At 42.0% G+C, this 21,199-nt stretch overlaps 1 protein-coding gene and 1 long non-coding RNA gene across 3 annotated transcripts; one reads left to right on the top strand and one right to left on the bottom strand.

Annotated features, from left to right (window-relative positions):
- The first annotated feature begins 8,014 nt into the window (after positions 1 to 8,014).
- LOC101480263 (protein disulfide-isomerase) lies at positions 8,015 to 15,423 on the top strand. Its single transcript, XM_004568359.2, has 11 exons — positions 8,015 to 8,363; positions 8,492 to 8,692; positions 9,629 to 9,753; positions 9,844 to 9,981; positions 10,316 to 10,423; positions 12,509 to 12,634; positions 13,064 to 13,261; positions 13,356 to 13,476; positions 14,754 to 14,935; positions 15,079 to 15,168; positions 15,282 to 15,423. The coding sequence occupies exons 1-11, from the start codon at positions 8,195 to 8,197 to the stop codon at positions 15,363 to 15,365; spliced, it is 1,542 nt and encodes a 513-aa protein (XP_004568416.2). The 5' UTR covers positions 8,015 to 8,194; the 3' UTR covers positions 15,366 to 15,423.
- On the bottom strand, positions 10,710 to 12,304 carry LOC143418979 (uncharacterized). Of its 2 annotated transcripts, XR_013098926.1 has the most exons (3): positions 11,775 to 12,304; positions 11,633 to 11,699; positions 10,710 to 11,108 (listed from the first exon to the last, which is right to left on the bottom strand). It is a non-coding gene; the product is annotated as an uncharacterized LOC143418979 (long non-coding RNA). The 2 variants fall into 2 exon arrangements; XR_013098925.1 differs by having other exon boundaries at positions 11,633 to 12,304.
- Positions 15,424 to 21,199: the final 5,776 nt, after the last annotated feature.

Below are 21,199 nucleotides of genomic sequence, written 5' to 3'. Positions count from 1 at the left end.
CTGAGCCTGTCAAGTCCTTCTTTTGACCCATTTTGCCAAAGGAAAGGAAGTTGCCTAATAATTATGCACACCTGATATAGGGTGTTGATGTCATTAGACCACACCCCTTCTCATTACAGAGATGCACATCACCTAATATGCTTAATTGGTAGTAGGCTTTCGAGCCTATACAGCTTGGAGTAAGACAACATGCATGAAGAGGATGATGTGGACAAAATACTCATTTGCCTAATAATTCTGCACTCCCTGTAATTTGCAGCTGCTAAAGGTGGTTCTACAAGCTACTGAATCATGGGATGTACTTGTTGTTGTTAAATCCTGATGTGCAAAACCTTCGAGCTGACAGAAGGTGTACTATTTGCTTCCTTATAGTAACTGTATGTGTAACTTCTGTCAGTGTAGTAGTTTGTTTGATTTCAGTAGTGATTTTATTTTTAATCCCATTACCTTTGACTCTGCATAGTGATGGCCCGCTTGAAGCTGACGCTCCGGAGCGTGTGTCGAAAAAAACAACACACTGGTTCAGAAGCACTGTGTCGAGGCTTGCTTCGTTTGGCAAAAGTCACGTGACCAGTGACGTCCGAAGCTTCATTACGCACGTAACTGCTTCGGTACCTGATTCAAACGGATATAAGGAAGTGAATCATCCACGGGATTCGTGGAGTGTGTTGATAGTGACAGATAGCGACGAGGTGATCATTCCACTGACAGATATGGAGCCAGCGAGGAAGAGAGGACGTTATGGCGTGTGGAAATATTTTGAGTTGATTTTGCTCAATTCATTTTATCTGCCGAAGTGAAAAAGTTGAAATGTCCAAAATCATGTTTTCATAATGTAAATATCATTACAGCATATGACTTTAGGAACACTTCCATGTGAATTAAAGCTAATGAAGACTACAAAAATGTATTTGGCACTATACGTACATTACATTGCTACAGTTTAGAAAATCATTTTGTTTATTGTTTTTAGGTGATAGTCTGCAGGACCCAGGAATACCTGCATATCTACCAGCTTGCAGTGTGGTTCCTGCACTCCACAGCCTCTTCTGTTCCATGCAAGTGGATTTTCTCCAGGGCAGGAGAAACTATTTCTAAGAAAAGAAACAGACTCAGCCAGCGCACAGTAACACTAATCCTCTTTTTAAATGTAAATAACAAAAGGGCTACCTTACATAGATCATGTTTTTACTTTGCAAGTTCTTGATTAGGGATGGGTTTTGATTATCGCCTTTCTGATTACAATCCATGCTAAATTGAATAAAGTGATATTGATTCATTACAATCCTGTGTCGATTTGTAAATTAACGTTATTATGCCTGAAACGCCAGCATCTCAGGTTAAACCTCACAACATGTCGTCAAACACCATGCAGCTAAAACAGTAACTGGGAGCAGGTTTACGGATTCTGCATACAAACGTAAACACAGAGCGCGGACCCGACGCGTCAGAGTCAGATTTTGGTGCGTCGTCGGGTCCGCGCTGTGTTTGCCTCTTTTTTTTTTTTCCGCTGGCTTCTGCAGCTGCAGGTTTCATAACTCTCTGTTTACATCTCTAATTAAGTCTCACATGTGTCAGCTTTCTTTTAATAGATACGAAATTATGGATATATACTGTTAAATGATCAGACTTGTAATATTTCTGACTGAGGCAAAACTTTCCAGATTCCAATCAAATTGAATCGGATCCTGTATCGAATCAAAAGGATTCTACAAATCAGTGACGATGCAGCCGTACTCAGCCCCCTAAGCATTTTCCCTTTCCAGTTCACAATCAATCCCACCCCTAGGTCAAAAATATGTATAGGAATTGGCCTCATCTAATATTTTGTATGAACCTGTCCAGCTGTCCAGTGATTAAACGACAAGTAGATGGAGGCAGGACTTCACAGCAGGGGCATACTCCATAATGTGCTGTGCATTATCATATGTATATTATATATATTGCTCACTTATTGTATTTACCAACATCAAGGAGTTATGAGCAAAGAAAGGCCACACCATAGTGCATGTTTAAATAGGGAAAGTTTATTGATCAAAATGTATTACGCAGATACGCATTACATTTTTTTCAGCCCCCTGTAACAGCCACTATGGTGTGGTGTCCCTTTAAGACACCCAAGTCGAGGGTTGATGGTGTCATCAGTTTGTGCCACTGCTCTCTGCTCTCTCTCTCTGTGATGGTGTGGACATGTGCTTGCACGCTAGTACATGAGGAGGGACGGATTTTATGTTTTACCTCTCCAGACACCTTTGTTTGCAACGTTATGGGTTGTACGAACACTGTGCGCTATGTTTGTTAAGCTGCAGCCGTTCAACCGGGCTTATATGGTTGATGAAGAGAAGGTATATTAAAGAACACACTGTGGAATCCCCAACGCCAGCGTGAGTGTGTATTCTTTTGGCTACCCTGCTAGGTGTTTTGCCGCCTCCTCTCAACCACTAAACGCAACCCGACGTTACAAAATGGCGCCCGAACATCTTCTCTTGGACCTCAGTATGCAGTATCTTCGAGCATCTGATGATTGGTACATAAAAAGGTACGACGCGGCAAAGTGGCTGTCCGCCATGTTTCGCGGGAACGGACCAGGCTGGCCTGGACGAGGACGTCGGGAGGATCAAAGGGTCGCGGTGGTGCATTTCCATGGCAACGACTGGAGCTGCTCCAGCATGGTTTGTGGACTGTGGCGCCGTTCTCTGTTTGGCCTCTTCGTCGTGGCTCCATTGGTGGTGCGTGGACCTGCGTTTCCCGGGCGTGGGTTCGATGCAGCTTTGCCATAGTTCCTGAATTTGCATATATTTTCTTATGTATTTCGTGTTGGTTACTGTTGTAACATGACTGTTGTTTGGGTTTTCTACAGTACTTTCTGGTACTGTTTTCACATATTATGCTGTCTGTTGCAAGTTTGTGAAGTAGAAGAAACGCAATGAAAGAAAAAGGGAATTTCATTCTGTAATTGTCCTGGCTATGCTAAGTTTATTTTCTTTCTTTAACATTTGTTTAAATGGACATTCACCATGTGGGACACTGTCATGTATGCCAGTTTGTCAATATTGCACTGTACATTTCCCTGTTTTGGTTTTAACTTCTTATCCTGCTGACCATGTATGGAGGCTGGTTAAGTCTGGACTGTACCAATGCTGTACAGGTGTGTAACAATTCCTCCACGACCTGCTTACTACCTAAAGTAGCTATGTGTGGTGAAAGGGGGTAGCGGGAGGAGGGTCACCTGGGTCCGGCTGAGGGCAGCCTTTGTTTAACCCGGGGGGAATATGTAACAGCCACTATGGTGTGGTGTCCCTTTAAGACACCCAAGTCGAGGGTTGATGGTGTCATCAGTTTGTGCCACTGCTCTCTGCTCTCTCTCTCTGTGATGGTGTGGACATGTGCTTGCACGCTAGTACATGAGGAGGGACGGATTTTATGTTTTACCTCTCCAGACACCTTTGTTTGCAACGTTATGGGTTGTACGAACACTGTGCGCTATGTTTGTTAAGCTGCAGCCGTTCAACCGGGCTTATATGGTTGATGAAGAGAAGGTATATTAAAGAACACACTGTGGAATCCCCAACGCCAGCGTGAGTGTGTATTCTTTTGGCTACCCTGCTAGGTGTTTTGCCGCCTCCTCTCAACCACTAAACGCAACCCGACGTTACACCCCCAATCGAGAAAACAAAACCAATTACATGTTCAAAGCAACGGAACGGTGGCCCAATATCAGAGAGAACTCCACTCTTGAGTGAGCAGTGATAATTGAGCAGTCCGTTTTATTTTGCAGATTCAAGCTGCTCTTCAAAATTTTCACCACCAGATGTCACCGGAGAGGACTGTGTTGAAAAGCTTCGAGTAATGAACCGTTTTTCAATACAAGCTTCAGTGCTTCGGAAAGCTTCATTTGGCCATCACTAACTCTGCACCAATGTTAGATTTTAAAATGAGGTCTATTAAAGAATAAAGGAAGTGTGTATTAGCAGTTACCCTTTTCAATTTTGATTCAGCACACTTGTAGGTATCTTACCTGGACTGTAAATGTGGAGTAGACAAACACAACTTGTATATCTTACCTGGCTTTGGCACGTTTGAAAAGATTTTGCAGCTAGATAGCTATCAGTCACTTCACTGGAGACCAGCAAGCCTGATGTTACGTCCCTCTGCAGCTTTTAATCGTCTCAGTGTTTTCAGCTGGTGCTAATTGGCCACACCTAGTCAGGTGTGGATAAAAGCATACCTGAGGCAAGCTTTCCAGCAGTGCACTAGTCTTTGCCTTGGTGGCACCAGCCATTTTAGCCAACCTGGTTTTCCATTTTAGGATGAAACCTCTTCTCACCCACACTCTGTTATTCGTCTCCTTTTTCTTATGTTGCGGCTTTTGAGCCGGGTCGTAACATAAGTGGTGGCACGTCCGGGATATTTGGACATTTTAGTGGAGACTGAATGTCAGTTTGTTTTGCTTTTAAGTGGGTGAGTGATGGTGGTCACTGTAATTGAGCAAACTCCCTTTAGTGTTTCAGCTGGGTGGCTGTGCTGCCCTTCCATCGAAGCACTTGTTTGTTGTTTTGCTTTATTGTTTTAGTTTATTGTGTTTGGTGGCTATCCTGGGTGGGGGTACGCTTCAGGGTTTGGTGGGAGACTGTACCCCGGTCTGCTGCCTATCCTTGAGTTTGCGTTTAAAGGTGCCTCGAGCCCGGTACACCACTGAAGACTAGACAGGTAAAGTTTTATTGTTTTTTAGCATTTTAGGATGGGAGTTGCACATAGTAAATCAGTGGCACCAAACTTGGTAGGAGGTTTGAGACCATTCTTGATTATGGTCTGTAGCTGAGGCAGGTAGGCTGTTTTTAAGTTGGCATTGTGTGCACACCCTGTGTGTGCATATGTCAGTGTGGATGGATGCTAATGAGATCCTTGTGAGGTGAGTGTTTTGGGCTGTGACCTTTAGTGTTGTGGGGAATATGGCTATTTTGTTGGATCACTTGTGAGTGTTGTTGGCCAGGTGATGGCAATAACACTGTGGGGTGCTGAGCCACCCTTGATGTGATCATTGTGTGGCCATAGCTCTCCATTTTGTGGTTGGTCACTAGTATGCTTGATTTACTGAACTTTTTGGATTAAAGTAACTTGTTGTGGTATAGGGCCACTTGTATGTGACTGTTTGTGTGGTGGAGACAACAGATCACTTAGTTGTGATTATTTGTTGCTACTTCTGGTTTTGTGTTGTAGCAGATCAGGTAATCATTTTGGGTTTGTGACTGTTGTGCTCCTTTGTGTTGGTCACATGTTACTTTTTGTCTGTTCAGTGTGGCAACTTCAAATCCTCATGCCCATCCATGCTTAGAGATGCCAACTATAACGTGAATACTGTGCTTCTGTTAGCTTTAACTTTTATTCCAGGTTTGTGGGTCAAGGAACTGAAGGCTTCAGAGGGGCTTTTAATAAATTTAAGGGTCCTAGAGGAACCCTTTTAAGGGAGGAGGTGTTGCGTCCCTCTGCAGCTTTTAATCGTCTCAGTGTTTTCAGCTGGTGCTAATTGGCCACACCTAGTCAAGTGTGGATAAAAGCATACCTGAGGCAAGCTTTCCAGCAGTGCACTAGTCTTTGCCTTGGTGGCACCAGCCATTTTAGCCAACCTGGTTTTCCATTTTAGGATGAAACCTCTTCTCACCCACACTCTGTTATTCGTCTCCTTTTTCTTATGTTGCGGCTTTTGAGCCGGGTCGTAACACCTGACCAAGAAACAATCGAGCACAGAGGGAGCTTTGATATGAATCTCTCAGAATATGAACAACAGGAAAACCTGTGTGGTACTTAACATTTACTAACCAGCCGAAATTAGCTACTCTTGCAGATGAAAACAATTTCAAACTTCAAGCTAGCTGCAGGTAATGAGGGTACTAATCTATTTTTAAGCAGTTTTCTGGTATTTTGCTGTTTATATCACCAGATAAAACGTTCTTACTTACCTCATTATGATTAAACAGTTTTTATAGAACATAATTTGCCAGCTTAAGTGATCCTGGTGCTGTTTCTATTCTTTAATGCTAAGCTAACCATGCAATTGTTGTACGCAGAGGTGGGACCAAGTCATTGTTTTGCAAGTCTCAAGTAAGTCTCAAGTCTTTATCCTCAAGTCAAGTCTCAAGTAATGTCAGGCAAGTCAGAGTCGAGTCTCAAGTCACTGGTGTAAAAGTCCGAGTCAAGTCACAAGTCTGAAACTTTGAATTTCAAGTCCTTTCGAGTCTTTAAAAAAGAAAAAAAGAATGTTGCAGTTATATGCTAAATGTAAATATTAGACCATGTAATTTTTAAATCTGTTTTTCTCAACACATGACAAAATAGTGAACTTAGAAAATATACACAAATTGTGAAATTGCACCTCTTTAAAATGCAGCTCAATTAAACCTAGCTCCAAGAATAATTTTCACCGACAGTTCTGAGATAAGCTGCATGTTATTCTTGGATGCGGTTGTAGGACCCGCTTTAAAATCGCATGACAAAAATATCATACATATTAAAAAAAACTGTATCACCAACGTAGCCTGGAAAACATTTGCTAGTTAAATGAAGTCAGCTATCTCATCGTAGCATATTTATAATCATACGGTTCTTGGAGTGAGTGCATACACTCATGAAGTTTAGTAACTTCAGGTCACTGCAACAAGCCCAGGTACAGTTTACCGACGGATGGGTACAGGACCTTGAAATGCACAGTGTAGAAAGTAAAGACCATCGTACCTATCATAAGTTTACCAGTCTCACAAATCGTCGTCATAAATACACATTCGTTAACCGTTTATTAATAGGACCTTTGAGCTCAACGGTAATTAATTAGTAGTGGAAATAATTTCTGGTAGCATCACAGAAATGTAGCAGTGACAATAATACTGCATGCTGTAATCGTACTGGACAATTAGTGATACAAAACAACTGTTTTATCCTGTGAATAAAAGTATATGTTTTTGTCAATGTACCATAATAACAGAAGCGAAACGCAATATTGTGTCAGGACAATTCACTATTTATGCACAATAAATAAAGGAGCATAGCGCGACAATTTCTGTTCAGCGCCAGACTTGCTTGTAACCTATATCACCAATTATGTTAAGAAAAATGACGCATTAACTACAACAGCAGACTGACCTTTGTGTAAATGCTTGGAGCAGACTAACCTGTGAGCTGGAGTGTTCTGGGACGTTATATTTGATCTTTGAGTGGCTGCAATCCAGGCCATCTGTCGCCTCTTTGTTACTTCGGAAACATGGCTCGAACAATTTCTCTTCAACGACGTAATCCGATAACAACCGATCTCTTTACCCGTCGGCTTCCCATGGCTGTCATGCGACAACATTTTTGTGTTTCTTTTTATCGCTGTATAACTGATTTCAATTGAAAGCCTGCATGCGCTAGTACCTCTTGCCACGAGTTCCCAGAATCCTTTGCGGTTCTACCCGTGAATTACGTCACATTTTCAATCTCTATATAATATGGATGTTAAATTTTATATTTGGGGTAAAATATCAAGTCTTTTCAAGTAAACCGGTTCAAATCCAATTCAAGTCCCAAGTCATTGGTGTAAAAGTCCAAGTCAAGTCTAAAGTCATAAAATTAATGACTCGAGTCCAAGTCATGTGACTCGAGTCCACACCTCTGGTTGTACGGACATTTTTCTTGTTATCTAACCGTCTGTTAAGTCCAGTATAAAAACAGTGTGATAAAATGATATGACAGTATGGGATCAAGAATGAAAAGGCTGTTAAATAAAGTGATAAATGGGCTTTCTTTCCCTGCCTTTAATGCTGTAGTGAATGTTTAGTATCTTTGCCAAGTTGAGGTCATGTTTCGTTGCGGACCAAAAACAAAACATGCATTTATGTATTTTCAAGGGCAAATGGGTGCACTTTGCATATGAACACAAACACCAAATGTGTGAGTAACTTCCTCTTTTATGTCTGCTGTGTGACCTTGTACAGGCAACAAAGTTAGGGTTTAGCGTTTAGATACTAGAGCCTGATATGAACAGCAGCCAATAGCAGACATACAGCAGTGCTCAGATAGGAAAGTTAATCAGCTATAGGCTGCTGGGTCCAGGCGGCAGATAACGCAAGGATTCACAGTTATACCTCCTCGGCACTGATACACACATCAGACCTCCCTTTCACCACTCCCGCCAAGTTTGTCAGTGTGAGACTGAACCGCCATGAAGAGGCTTTTGCTGCTGTGCGTGACGGCCTTCTGTCTCGCCGTATGCGTCGCCGCCGACACGAAGGAAGACAAACAGTTCCCAGAGAAAGACGGAGTGTTACAGCTGAAGAAGGGGAATTTCAAAAGGGCGCTGAGAAAGCATGACCAACTCCTGGTGCACTTCTGTAAGTTAAACATCAAGCCTAGTACAGCATGACCTTTGACCTTCATACTTTCATATGGTAAGCGCACAAACAGGCGACTGCAAGGTGTGTAAGAAATCAAATCCTCATTTCCTCTGCGTGTCTGTCAGTTGCACCTCTGTCGGGAGAAAGCCAGCGCGTGTCTACAGCTTTCCAAGGAGCTGCAGCAGAGCTCAAGGGGTCAAAGGTCAAGCTGGCAGTGGTTGATGTGTCAAAAGAGAAGGACCTGGCTAAAGAACTGAACGCAACGGGCCACCCAGTAATCAGACTGTACCTCTCCGGAGATAAACACAACCCAGTAGCCTGCCCTGGTAGGTGCAGAAGAGTTTCATTCATCTCATTTATTCTTTTAACAAGAACAATGTATATCATATGACATGACCCAGAGGAGTAGCTCCAGATATGGCATACTGCTGAAAAATAAATGATCCACACTTGTTTTATCATGTGACAAAGCGAATGAAAAATCAGGGTTCTGATTATTAGGAAACAATAGAGAAACAAAGAGATGCTTTGGTTTGAATCTTCCTCTACCTCTGTTCGAGGGCTTTGTCCTCTAGTACTCTTACTTCATTATGATGTTTGCTGGCACCACCGATGGCTAGATGCTGGGTAATAAAAACAGCAGTGAAAGCCCTGGCTGGAGTCATTATGTTTTCATATGAACCATATGTAGACACTCTACCCTACTTGCCTACTGGTGTTGGCCAGAGGGGCCGATGGCGCGATATGGCAGCCTCGCTTCTGTCAGTCTGCCCCAGGGCAGCTGTGGCTACAACCGTAGCTGCTTCCACCAGTGTGTGAATGTGAGAGTGACTGAATAGTGGTATTGTAAAGCGCTTTGGGTGCCTTGAAAAGCGCTATATAAATCCAATCCATTATTATTATTATTATATATCTCTAAAGTTATCCAGCACAAATTTTAACGGCATTTTTTGTATGAAAGTTTGCTCTTATTCTGGAAACATGCGAAAAGATCATGCTGAAAGAGGCACATGCTGCAGTTAAGTTGTTAAAGCTGACACCTTGTCATTAAATTTTGCCTTGAACTTTTCAGACATGTGTCTCTTTGATTTAACTAGCCTGCCATTTGTTGTGAAACACCAGTGGTTAGAGTTTACTGGCTGTTGTTTCATATTTCCTGCAGAGCACCAGGAGTTATTAGGATCCCCTCAGCTGTTGAATCTTAATTGTTTTGGGTAAAATATTAACAGTAAAGTGATTTGTGATCTTGGATTGTCCTGAAGTTCCTCAGAGCTCGGCTTCCATCTTGACCTGGCTGAAACGGAGGGCAGGGTCAGCTGCTGACCTCGTCACTGATCTCAGCCAATCAGAGGCCTCAGAAGAGGTGACAGTGGTTGGATTCTTTAAGGTAAAACAAAAGCCTCGCCTGAGTTCCCTTCTCTATTATGTTGTGCATCTACCGCACTCCGACAGTTTCTATGCGTTTGCGTGTGAGCAGGAGCTGAACCACGAGTACGTCCAGGTGTTCTACGCCACGGCGGTCGAGCTTCCTGACGTCAGGTTTGTGGTGACGCAGGACGATGACGTCATCGCCAAATACGGCCACACACATGATGTTGTTCTGATGCTCAAAAAGGTTCTTCACGCACAACACATACAAACACACCGGTTCACAAAAACAATACTAGTTGTGACATTGCTCTATGTGAAGAGAGGTTTTAGTTCTTTAGTTAGTTTTTAGTTCTGTTTAGTTAAGAGAAATTAGCTGAGGGTGAATGCCATAAAACATGAGTGAGATTTTAAACATAAACCTCACTGTGAGCCTTCAAAAAGACGGCATAACTGAAAGAAATCTTGATGTTGCATCCAGAGTTTTACAAAAGAAGCATAAATATATGAAGCAGACTTGTTGGTTATAGTCTTACCTGTGATACCATGTATGTTTGTGTGTCTGTGTGTGCCCACTGCAGTCTAAGCTCATCAAGGCTTACAAAATGACGCCCGAGACATCTAAAGGGGTCCTGATTGTCTTTATCACGATCTACCAGATGGACCCAGTCACTGAGTACACCGGGCAGGTACAGTGTTGTGTCCATGGTGTATTTTCACACATATACAACAGCTACGGTAGGAACGGTTTGGTCTGAATCCACTGGGATGGTGTTCAGGGAAAATCTCTGCTGACTGAAATCTAATTGCTGTTTTCATGTAGGCTACACCCACCGAGCACCTTGCACCTTGCAGTGTAATGCAGCTCTTCTGCCATAAACTTTTATAAGTCTATTGTTGATGTAACACCTGCTTAGTATAGTAGGGTTAAACTTATAGACTAGATTCGAGAGGAGTAAAATAAATTTGAGAGAATTGAGTGTTGAACAGCCGGCAGATTTATTACAATGTTACAGTGGTGCAATAATCCAATGTAAACAGCATAGAAAATTAACAGAAGATCAACAGAGAAGAGCGCTCTTTTGAAAATAACAACAAAATAAAATAAAATAACTAGTCTCTTTAGACCTGACTCCTGATGAGCAGGATATTGGGAGTTCAACTGTTTCCCAGAGAAACAATCCGTATCAAGTAAGCAGTTTTTGCTCTTGCTTATCTGAAATCCTGCGATTCGAAGTAATTCAGACTGTAGCTCTACTCCTGCATCCAGAACAGCTGGCCACACTGCTTTTGGATTCGCCAAGAGTTTTCACAGGGTCTGGCTCGCCATCCATATCCAGAACCACTTCAGATCCAGGATCACAAAAAACCAGTCTGCACATACAGTACAGAGCAATAAACAGAATAGTTCTTAACAGTTTTTCTAAATAAAATGAGATCTCATAAAGTTTTCAAAATCAAGTACACTGTTGTTTTAACATTGTTCTGTCTCTATGAATTCCATTTGTATTGCTTTACAGCATTACAATCAATTGTATTTATATACCCCTTTTTAAGGCATATGTAATCACATCATGAAATGTTTGTAACGTAACTAGTTTTAAATAACTTATTTACATGTATTAACCTATAACTGAAATTACAAAGTGCAGAAAAGGCACTGGACAACATTTATGGCTAAAAGAGAAGTGCATCCTGCATTAGTTTTGCACATTTGTGAAGATGCCCAATCAAATAGACAATAAAATAAAATACGACATTCCATTTCACACACGATTCAAGTACTCCGACTGGTTTTAGCTTTTTTTAGACAATACGGAATTCGCACTGTTGCAGTGTTTACCACATGTAAAATTAGCATAAGTTTTCCTGCTAACTTATCATCTCTAGTAACTCACCGGAATTCCCAAGAAACAAATACACGCTCTGCCTGGTTTTGGTCGAGAGTAAAACACATAAAGGCCTCTGAAAAGTACATAACTTTAAGTTAGAGACTGTTGAAAATACTTTATAACACTTATTTTATACCAAAAGACTCACTGTGTAGCTTGTTAATTGCTCTCGGTGTCTTGCTCCGTTTTGCCTAGCTTAATGCAGCAATGTGCTTTTGTTGCATTCACTGAACTACAGAAAATCAAAGTGTGTTCAAGGGGTGTCGGAAATAATATTACCAGGTAAAAACAAGAAAATACTAGTAACCATGTCTATAGGGGTTACATTGACATTGCCCGAAAGGTGATTATTCTACTTTATCTTTATCACTGAGGTCGTAGTGGGTGGTGGTGGTGGTACTGGATCGCATTATGTTGAAAATCAATTTTAATATTTATCCACCTCTTTGGCATACATGACGCCATATTAAAAGGTGTTTTTAAACTCTGAATGAGTTTGCACAGCACTTTAACTGAAGTTTAAGTGCTTTTTATCACATGCGTTCACACTCTGATGGATGCACTGGAGCTTTGGCACACAGAGCTGGAGTTTGTTGTCCTCTTTATCCACCTTCACCTCCTGCCTTTGCAGTTAGCGGCTCAATTACAACTTAATATCCTCATTTGCACCTGTTATGATCATCTTACTTGTTAAGCACCTTGGCATACCCTTGGTTTTTAAGTGTGCTTTATAAATAAAGTTTATTATTATTATTATTATCTCAGTCAGTAGAGGGCTCTGTCCATTGAACTTAAAAATGTGCTGAATTGCCTTAACATTAGCGCCAGCTGAAATCCAGTTTCACTGCTTAAGTGTTTGAACCGCTTTGTCTCCTTTTGCAGACAGCCTCTCAGATCTTATCTTCGCCTGTGTTAAACCACGCTCTTCTCTTTGTCAACAAAAGTTCAGAAGACTTTGATGAGATTTTTTCTGCCTTCAGCACCGCTGCAGAGACATTCAGGATGAAGGTACCTAACATATGTCTGTGCTTTTGAGGTCAATAATAATGTATTTTCAGACTCTGACCTTGACTCGATCGCATAAATAACATTAATCCTCACCTTAAACCTACTTTTTACCCAAACCAGTTCTTTACTAAGGTCTTGTGAGCAGTTTGGCTGCAGAACAGCAAATCATAAACAAATGACCGTATCTGACCCTTACTCTAGTCCCAGAGTGAGATAAGAATGAATACAGCACATAGATTTTGTTTAATTTTTCCTTTGTTTTTGACCATACTGTTTAGGGCATTCTTACGGGGTGGCTGTAGCTCAGGTGGCAGAGCAGGTCAGCCACTAATCCGAAGGTCGGTGGTTTGATCCCAGGCTGCCTCCTGGCCCTGCCGCCTTGTTGTGATGTACAGGAGCGTCTGAGGGCTGTATATGTTTGTGTGTCAGATTTTGTTTGTGTTGGTGAACGTGGCTGAGCTTCGCAATGGCAGAATGATGGAGTACTTCCGGGTGCGGGACTTTGAGGCTCCCCTAATCCGACTGGTTAACCTGTCAAATCACGTGACCTACCATCTGCCCTCTGACGCCCTGAGCGTAGAGATCATAGAAAGGTTCTGCCAGGACTACCTCGAGGGCAAAGCCAAGGTAAGTCCCACTCACCTCTGCTGTGTGGCACAGAGACAGAACCCGGGAGGCAGCTCATCTTTATGTGTTTAATGGACTTGTGTATCTCTAACAGCCTAAGATGCAGAGTGAGCCGATACCTGAAGGATGGGACCAAAAACCAGTGAAGGAGCTGGTGGGGATGAATCTGGAGAAAGTTGCCTTTAACCCAGACAAGACTGTTTTTGTCCTGTTTTGTATGTAAACACTGTTCATTTTAATATCATGCTTTAATTTGTTTTTCTTTTTAAAGAGGGCCCTAAGTTATACTGGGAGTCATTGGTGACTAAAATTGGCGACCACCCTCTGAATCCCATAAGCTAAACAGCACCTTCAAGCCTTTAGATTGAAAACGCACATGATTTGAGTTGTTGGGAGTGTATTTAAAGGGCCCTGAGAGTATAAGGAAAAAGATTCTCTAACATGATGTGTTAGGAGAACTCACACGGATGGATTTAGTGGCAGAAACACACGGGCACAAGATAGTAGTGATGCAGATTTATATACAATGATGGGGAAATATTTACAAGGGAAGGGGCTATATACAGTGACAGGTAAAAATGTGCAAGGAGAGCAGAGCTGAAGAGACGAGACGGAGCCGAGGTATGCGGGTGGGCAGATGACGCACCAGAGCTACCTGAAAACGAGGGACAAAGTTTACGGAGTAACGTCGATAGCCGAGAGTTAAACTAAAGACGATGGGGAGAGTTGGAGAGCTTACTTGAAACACAGAACTACAGCTGTAGCGGTGGTCACAGACTGGTATGAAGTAACTCTCCGTCACGGATCCAAAGAAGCCAACACAAAGACAAATAGGCAGGCGAGCAGGCAGCGGGACAGGCTAGAACAAAGGAGAAGCAGGCAGGAGATGGATCCTCAAAACATGCAGCTCAATAGCGTGGAATCAACAGATTCAGCTTGCACCAACACGTTACCACTTATGACAGCGACAATACTCCGACACCAGACGTCCGTGACTCAGCTCCATAAAAGCGCTCACTGATGACGTCCGATGCGCCGCAGGTGTGCCGGAATGCCATCAAGCCCCGCCCCGCCTACCTATGCCAAAAAGGGAAACAAAACCCAAAAACAACAATACACCTACCCACCACCTCCTAACATGATGAGTCAAAAAAGTGTTTGAACAGATCTCCCAGGCAATACAAACACTTGAAGAAGTCCCCTTCAATGAAATGATCAGTTAACCTTTCAGAAAATGAGCAAACCAACACAAGCAACCAAGTCTGTGCCAATCCTTTATGTAGTTCAGCTAAAACCATCACTCAAATTCTATTTAAGATCCATAGACAGACTGCAGAGATACATCCCAAACAATGTGATGAAATTTGACAGATTAAAAAAAATGATGCCCTTATTTAGGGCATTTGATACAAGGAAAGTTCAAATTTATGTTGTGATTAAAAGTGAAAACATAGAGAGCTTCCTAAAGTAATCGTATGTGTTTGTATTGAAGATCTGCCCTACAGTAAAGAGTCCCGCGCTGTGTTTCCGCTGTGGGAGGAACTAGCTGAGGCCTTTAAGGAGCGCGAGGACGTGGTCATCACTCGTATCGATGCTTCAGCCAATGATATCAACTTATCAGTGCAGGGCACGTACCCATCACTCTGCTTGTTTCCTGCTCTGTATGCTGAAAGGGTACGAGGCAATTATGAGGCGATTAATCGTTTTTATTAAAGCCTATGATATCATCACGAAAAACAGATTTTAAAAAAGGAATTATTTGCTCTTTAGAGGAAACCAGGCTCATTACAGTGAGATCTCTGTGGTCTGTGTCGTAGGTGGTGGTTTACACTGGAAAAAAGAAGCTGAAACCCCTGATTAAGTTTGTAGAGAAGGAGATGGAGAAAGCCAAAAAATACAGAGCTAAGGTGAATGATCATCCTTACACTTGTGCCTTTGTGTGTTTTTATAGCTGTCTGTGTGTTTGAGAGCTGCCTTTTTCTTTCAGTTAAAAATATACTTTTCTCCTTTGTGTATCCAGGAGGATGAAGACAGGAGGAAGTACACCGAGGCCATGAAAGCTGAGGAGGCAAAAAAAGCCAACAACACCAAAGATGAGCTTTAAGACAACAAAGACATGAGTGTGTGTGTGTGTGTGTGTGTGTGTGCGCGTGTGTGTGTGTGTGTGTGTGTAAAATGATGCTCTTTAAATGTTTCTAAATAAAAAAAAATACTTTTTCTTTTTTTGATTCTGCATTAAAGTCTCAAAACATCATTTTTGATATTTAATGAAACTTTAAATGGAAAAGGTTGAATACTGAAAGAAGACACAGTATGTGCATACAGCTAAAGAGTTTGACAAATAACAGATCACCGTCCACAACTGACTATGGTTGCTGCTGTCTTCACGTGTCTCAGAACAGAATCACCAATTACCAGAGTTTGATCCCCGGCCGGTGTGTCGCTGAGTGGGGAAAACAGTTAGACACATGAACAGGTTTGTGGTGCGTCAGGGCTTTTTGCACAGTCTGAGGAACAAATTCTCCTTTTGTTGATGAAACACTAGGAAACACTGTGTGAGGAAACGTTTCACTGGTCAAAACTTCAGGTGTAGGAAGGGGCCTCTCCAGAGGTACAACCTCCCTGAGTTGTGCTGCTGACCATGTCCATCGTTTTATGACCACAGTATACTGCTCTTATAACAGATGTCAATCCAGCAGATTATCTTTGGCATGTGGTGGATCAGGAGATTTGCAACATGGATGCACAGCTGACAAATCTGAAGCAACTGTGTGACGCTATCATGTCAATATGAAACTAAATCTGTGAGGAATGTTTCCAGGTCTTTGTTGAATCAGTGCCACAAAGAATTAAGGCAGTTCTGAAGGTTAAATCTAATTTATGTTCATTAATGCCCCTCACACTGTAACTTAAAGTAATAAATTGGTTACTGATTAATTACAGAAGTACGTTTGTGAGCATAAAGATGTAAGCCTTGGACCATCGGGATAAAATGTGATTTGGAAACTTAACAAGCATTGATAAAGCTTCATCAGTAGCTCGAGCAAGACCTCATTGTTACAGTGCTAACAGAATCATACAGGTTTTTGACAGGGAGGTTAAACTCATGCAGATTACCTTCACCCAGGTTCATGAAAACACTGATAGCAGATCATTTGTGTCAGTGTGTCAGGATGGTTTATATTTGAGCTTCTTGTTCACACAGAACTATTTTTCTTCATTTTTTAACGATTACCAAAGTCTGTGAATCCCCAAATTGTTCAGCTGTTCTTTTTGCTCCCCCTGAGGTCACTTTCACCATGTGACAAAAACAACACCCCACTGTACACACTCGGGCCACCAGTAACTTTCTAAATCCTCAATAAAAAGCTGACAGGTTGCAATGATGTTCCAAATAACTTATTAACAAAAAACAACTAAATACACAGAAAATATTTTGAAAACTGGTTTATTTTATATCTCCTAGTTTGAAGTGAAGCAATAAAAACGTGTATAAAACATCACAAACTGTAATATTATACAAATGCTTACGTCCTGCTGATGCAATGGAGACATCTTCCAGTGACAGTCTTCATCCGTGTGTGTGTGAGGAGGCTCCTAAACCCACCGACACAGAAGTGCATGTTCACAACTCCCTCTGTGCAGGCGGGGTCAGGACCCTCCTCACCCTGGGTGAAGAGGGGTGGTGCTGTGGCCAGTCAGGTATGAAGTGCTGAGAGTGGATCTTTGGTCCTCTGTGCAGCTCTGTCCACTCTCAGCTGCCCTGCAAAGCAATAACACAAGAAAGACGTCATTTTAACACAAAACAGGATTTCCATTGTAGGCAGCTGCAGCATGTTGTTAAAATGCAATTTTAAACTCAACATATACACATAAACATAAATAAACTTACACCTACAGTACTGTAGGACGATGATTTAAACCAGCTTTTGGAAGGATTTAGTCTTCAAAACAGTTTGTAGCCAATGTGAGGTGATAACTTACATAGCTGGAACACAGCACCACTCTCCAGTTTGTCATTTGGTCATCCATCCTTCTCATCGGGTTGGGGTAAGGCTGTCTTCTGGGTGGAGTATCTCTCTGTGTTAGCTCCGTCCTGGACGTTGAGTGTCTGAAGTGCTGAATGCTGGGAGAGGACGATTTTAAAGCACCTGAAGACAAAAAGACAAAGAGAAAAGCATGAATTCACAGATCACCGAGTTGTTCAATTTACTTTTCTTCTGTTATGTGTTTTTACTTCACCTCTGATCCCTGAGCCACAGGCTATACCTTATGTAAAAACAAGAGACTACAGTCAGTTCACTACATCATTTTTAAACCTTTTCTAATTATTCGTGTTGACATTAAGTACAGACTTACCTTTGTCCTGCATGGTGAGCTAGAGCTTGAGAAAAAATATGTAAGTCATTTAAATAGTTACCTGTGATATCAAAAGAAATAGAAGTAACAATATCTAAAACACTACCTTACAGTCACACAGGCAAAGTCACATATTAAGAAAAAAACAATACATTTCACATGTGTTAGTTAATATTTTTTAAAAGTCAGATATTCTTAGTTAGCTGTCTTACAAACATCACAAGACACAAAGGCTTAACTTACATATTACAAAGTTAATTAAAAATTAAAAGATATTTACAAGTTTAAAAACAAGTTCTAACATAATCTAGTCAGAGTCGCTGTCATCAAGTGAAAGGTTAAAAGGCCTTTCCCAGAAGCGTCTGACACCAAAAGAACCCGATGATGTTGAAGGGCCATAGAACGTGTCATCACTTACCTTGCTTACCTTTGCACTTACCTCTTCAGTGCAGATGTCTTCTCTCCTTCTCTTTGCTGAGGAGGTAAGAGCTGAGGTTGAAGGAGAAGGAGAAGCTGTAGGATCAGCAGAGGAAGCAGCTGAGGGAAAAGATAAGAGAGCAGGTGAAGAAGAAGGAGCAGGTGAGGGCGGAGGTGACGGAGCAGGAGAGGAAGCAGCTGAGGGAGTAGATAAGAGAGCAGGTGAAGAAGGAGCAGCTGAAGGAGGAGCAGCTGACGGATCACCGACTGGGGCAACGACTCGAGGGAAGAGTGGGTCGTTGGCGTGGCCGAAAGGCGGCATGGCGAATGGGGCACCACCTGGAGAAATAGGACGTTGCCAATCGTGCCAAAACGGCTCTGGAGAAAGCTCCCGGATGAGAGGGGAATCATCTCTCTCATCCATGGTGTCATACCCCGAGTCATCGCTAAGCCAATCGCCCCACTCTTCTGAGTCGTTCCAGTCAGATGAATTGTCAGTGTCTTCACTCACCTCTTCAACGTCCTCAGGTACGTTGGGAGGGTACTCACCTTCCTCTTCACTGTCATCAGGATGCTGTGCTTCATGAGAAGAGGGGGAGGGTGAGAGAGGGAGATACTCACCATACTCACCTTCACTGACAGTGTCAGTGTCATCCAGGATCCTGATGACTTCAGGAAGGCCTTCTTCTGCAGGACGCTCAACCACGTAGTCAAGACGACCTGTGAGGAAACAAGTTTAAAATAACATTAGGAATGTAATAAACACCAAGTGCTAAAGCAACAGACCTACATCTGTTAGTTTGAGCAGATGATGAGAGAAAAGCATTTTAGGCTACATTTATGTCAGACTGAATGACACTTCTTAAGTCTGATTTCAGTTGTTTGCTGGAGGAGCAAAACAGTTGTTTGGTCTACAGGTTTTCAGAATGGAGATATTGACATTATTTGTATTTTTACTGTACAAAGAGGCAAGAGCATGATGGTGAAATAAAAACTGAGTCTGAGAAAGAAACAAATGGATTATACTGCTAACATCTGCACAGACAGCATGCTTACTCGGAGCTTGGCTAGTTTTGACGTCTATGAGGACCCAAACCCAGGAGCCAGACCTTCAACGGGTAACAAAAGCAGTGATGAGCATTCAGGCTTGCAGCATTGTCAACATTCCTACAATGGACTCTCTACAGTGGCCCCGAAGGGCCAAAAGGACCGCAATTTAAGAAAACGCCAACAAATATGATAGTAAGATTCTATCTAAAATTCTGGCTAATCGATGATTAAACTGGGTAATAACCTCTCTTGTACATGTAGATCAAGTTGGTGTCATAAGTTCACGCTCTTCAGCTGATAATATTAGGAGGTTAATTGACATTATGTGGGCGGTTCAGGACAGTCATTCTCCCATAGCTGCGATTTCATTGGATGCCGAAAAGGCATTCGACAGAGTTGAGTGGAGATATCTATTTGCCACTTTGGAGTGTTTCGGTTTTACTAAAAGCTCTATTAACTGGATTTGGCTTGTATATGTAGACGCCAAGGCATCAGTACTTACAAATGGAATAATAGGGCCTCCTTTTGAACTAGGTAGAGGAACTAGATCCCCTCCCCTCTCCCCACTCCTTTTTTGCTCTGGCCCTTTAGCCACTGGCAGTGGCTATTCGTAGGGAGCCCAATTATCCAGGTGTTAGTATAGGGAGAGACTGTCATAAACTGTTGTTGTACGCCGATGACATTTTGCTTTTTATATCAGACCCAGAAAAGTCTTTTCAGTCCTTGCAGGTAATAATAAATACGTTCTCAGGTATTTCTGGTTACAAGGTGAATTGGACCAAGTCAGAGGCCCTTCCGCTAACTAGTTATTGCCCTAGGTCGCTTTTTCCAACCGGTATGTTTTCCTGGCCTCAGAAGGGCATTAAGTATTTAGGCATTACCTTCCCACCTCACCTGTCAGACGTGATAAAGATAAATTTTGAACCTCTACTTAGCGATATGAGAATTAATGTTGATCGCTGGTCTCAGATGTATCTTTCGATGTGGGGAAAGGTAAATGTAATAAAAAATGGTATGCACACCTAAGTTCAATTATTTGCTGCAGGCTCTACCAATCCATGTTCTTTTGAAATACATCAAACAATTTGACCAGATTTGCAAAGCATTTATATGGAGTATTAAAAAGCCTAGATTGAATTTGAGAAAACTGCAGAAACCAGTAGACAGAGGTGGGTTAGGGATGCCCGATCTACTTTTATATCATTATGCTTTTTCTCTTAGGCATTTGGCACATTGGTTTTTACCCCCTGAGAAAGCGCCTACTTGGTTCTCCATTGAAAGTACTGCATCGCCATTTACACCATTATATAGCTTATCAACTAATCTGTTCCCCCACATCCAATCACATCTGGTATTTTCTCATTTAAAAGAAGTATGGAAAAGAATGTCCAAATTATTCAAATTTGACCCACATCTCAACCAATCTGCTGGTATTTGGTATAATCCCAAACTTTCTATCACCAAGTTACCTTTCTTTTGGAAGCTCTGGTTTCAGAGAGGTATAACAGTGCTGGGGGATCTTTACGAAAACAGTACATTTAAATAATTTGAAAAACTTGCAGAAGAATTTGATTTACTTTGGCAGGAATTTTGGAAATACCTGTAACTAAGACATTTGATGGTTAATACATTTGGCTCATCCGCAAAGTTCCCTTTAAGCTGCGATATTCTGGAGGAAATCAAAAAATCTTTGGGTGTGGACAAGAGGCATCAGCTTATTACAAAATGCTTTTATTAGCTTCTGATCCTAACACACTGTCCCTCAAAAGAACGTGGGAAATGGCTTTAAATCTCAGCTTTACACTGAGGAATGGAATGGCATTCTTAGGAATCTGAAAAAAATGTCACGTGAACTGCGTTCAAGATTGGTTCAATTTAAGATTTTAAATAGAGTTTACTGGACACCCTCACGGTTGCACAGGGTGGGTCTAGCGACTGACGATGCATGCTGGAAGTGTCAGCAGGATAGTGGCACACTTTTACATTTGCTTTGGGGATGCTCCAAGGTCCAAGATTATTGGACTCATATTCACACTGTAGTAGAGAAGGTTGTAGGCCATTTATGAACAGTCTTTATGTACTAGGAGACCCTTCAGCTTTGGGTCACTTACC

This window comes from Maylandia zebra, linkage group LG6 (genome assembly GCF_041146795.1).
Source record: "Maylandia zebra isolate NMK-2024a linkage group LG6, Mzebra_GT3a, whole genome shotgun sequence".
In the NCBI taxonomy this organism is placed as follows: Eukaryota; Metazoa; Chordata; class Actinopteri; order Cichliformes; family Cichlidae; genus Maylandia; species Maylandia zebra.
The sequence above is the reverse complement of the archived record's forward strand: the minus strand, read 5'-3'. Positions and strand labels throughout refer to the sequence as shown.

Coding starts and splice junctions, on each gene's coding strand:
- LOC101480263 (XM_004568359.2), top strand. CDS start 8,195: ATGAAGAGGCTTTTGCTGCTGTGCGTGACGGCCTTCTGTCTCGCCGTA. Junction 8,364..8,491: donor CCAACTCCTGGTGCACTTCT/GTAAGTTAAACA, acceptor CGTGTCTGTCAG/TTGCACCTCTGTCGGGAGAA. Junction 9,754..9,843: donor CAGTGGTTGGATTCTTTAAG/GTAAAACAAAAG, acceptor GCGTGTGAGCAG/GAGCTGAACCACGAGTACGT.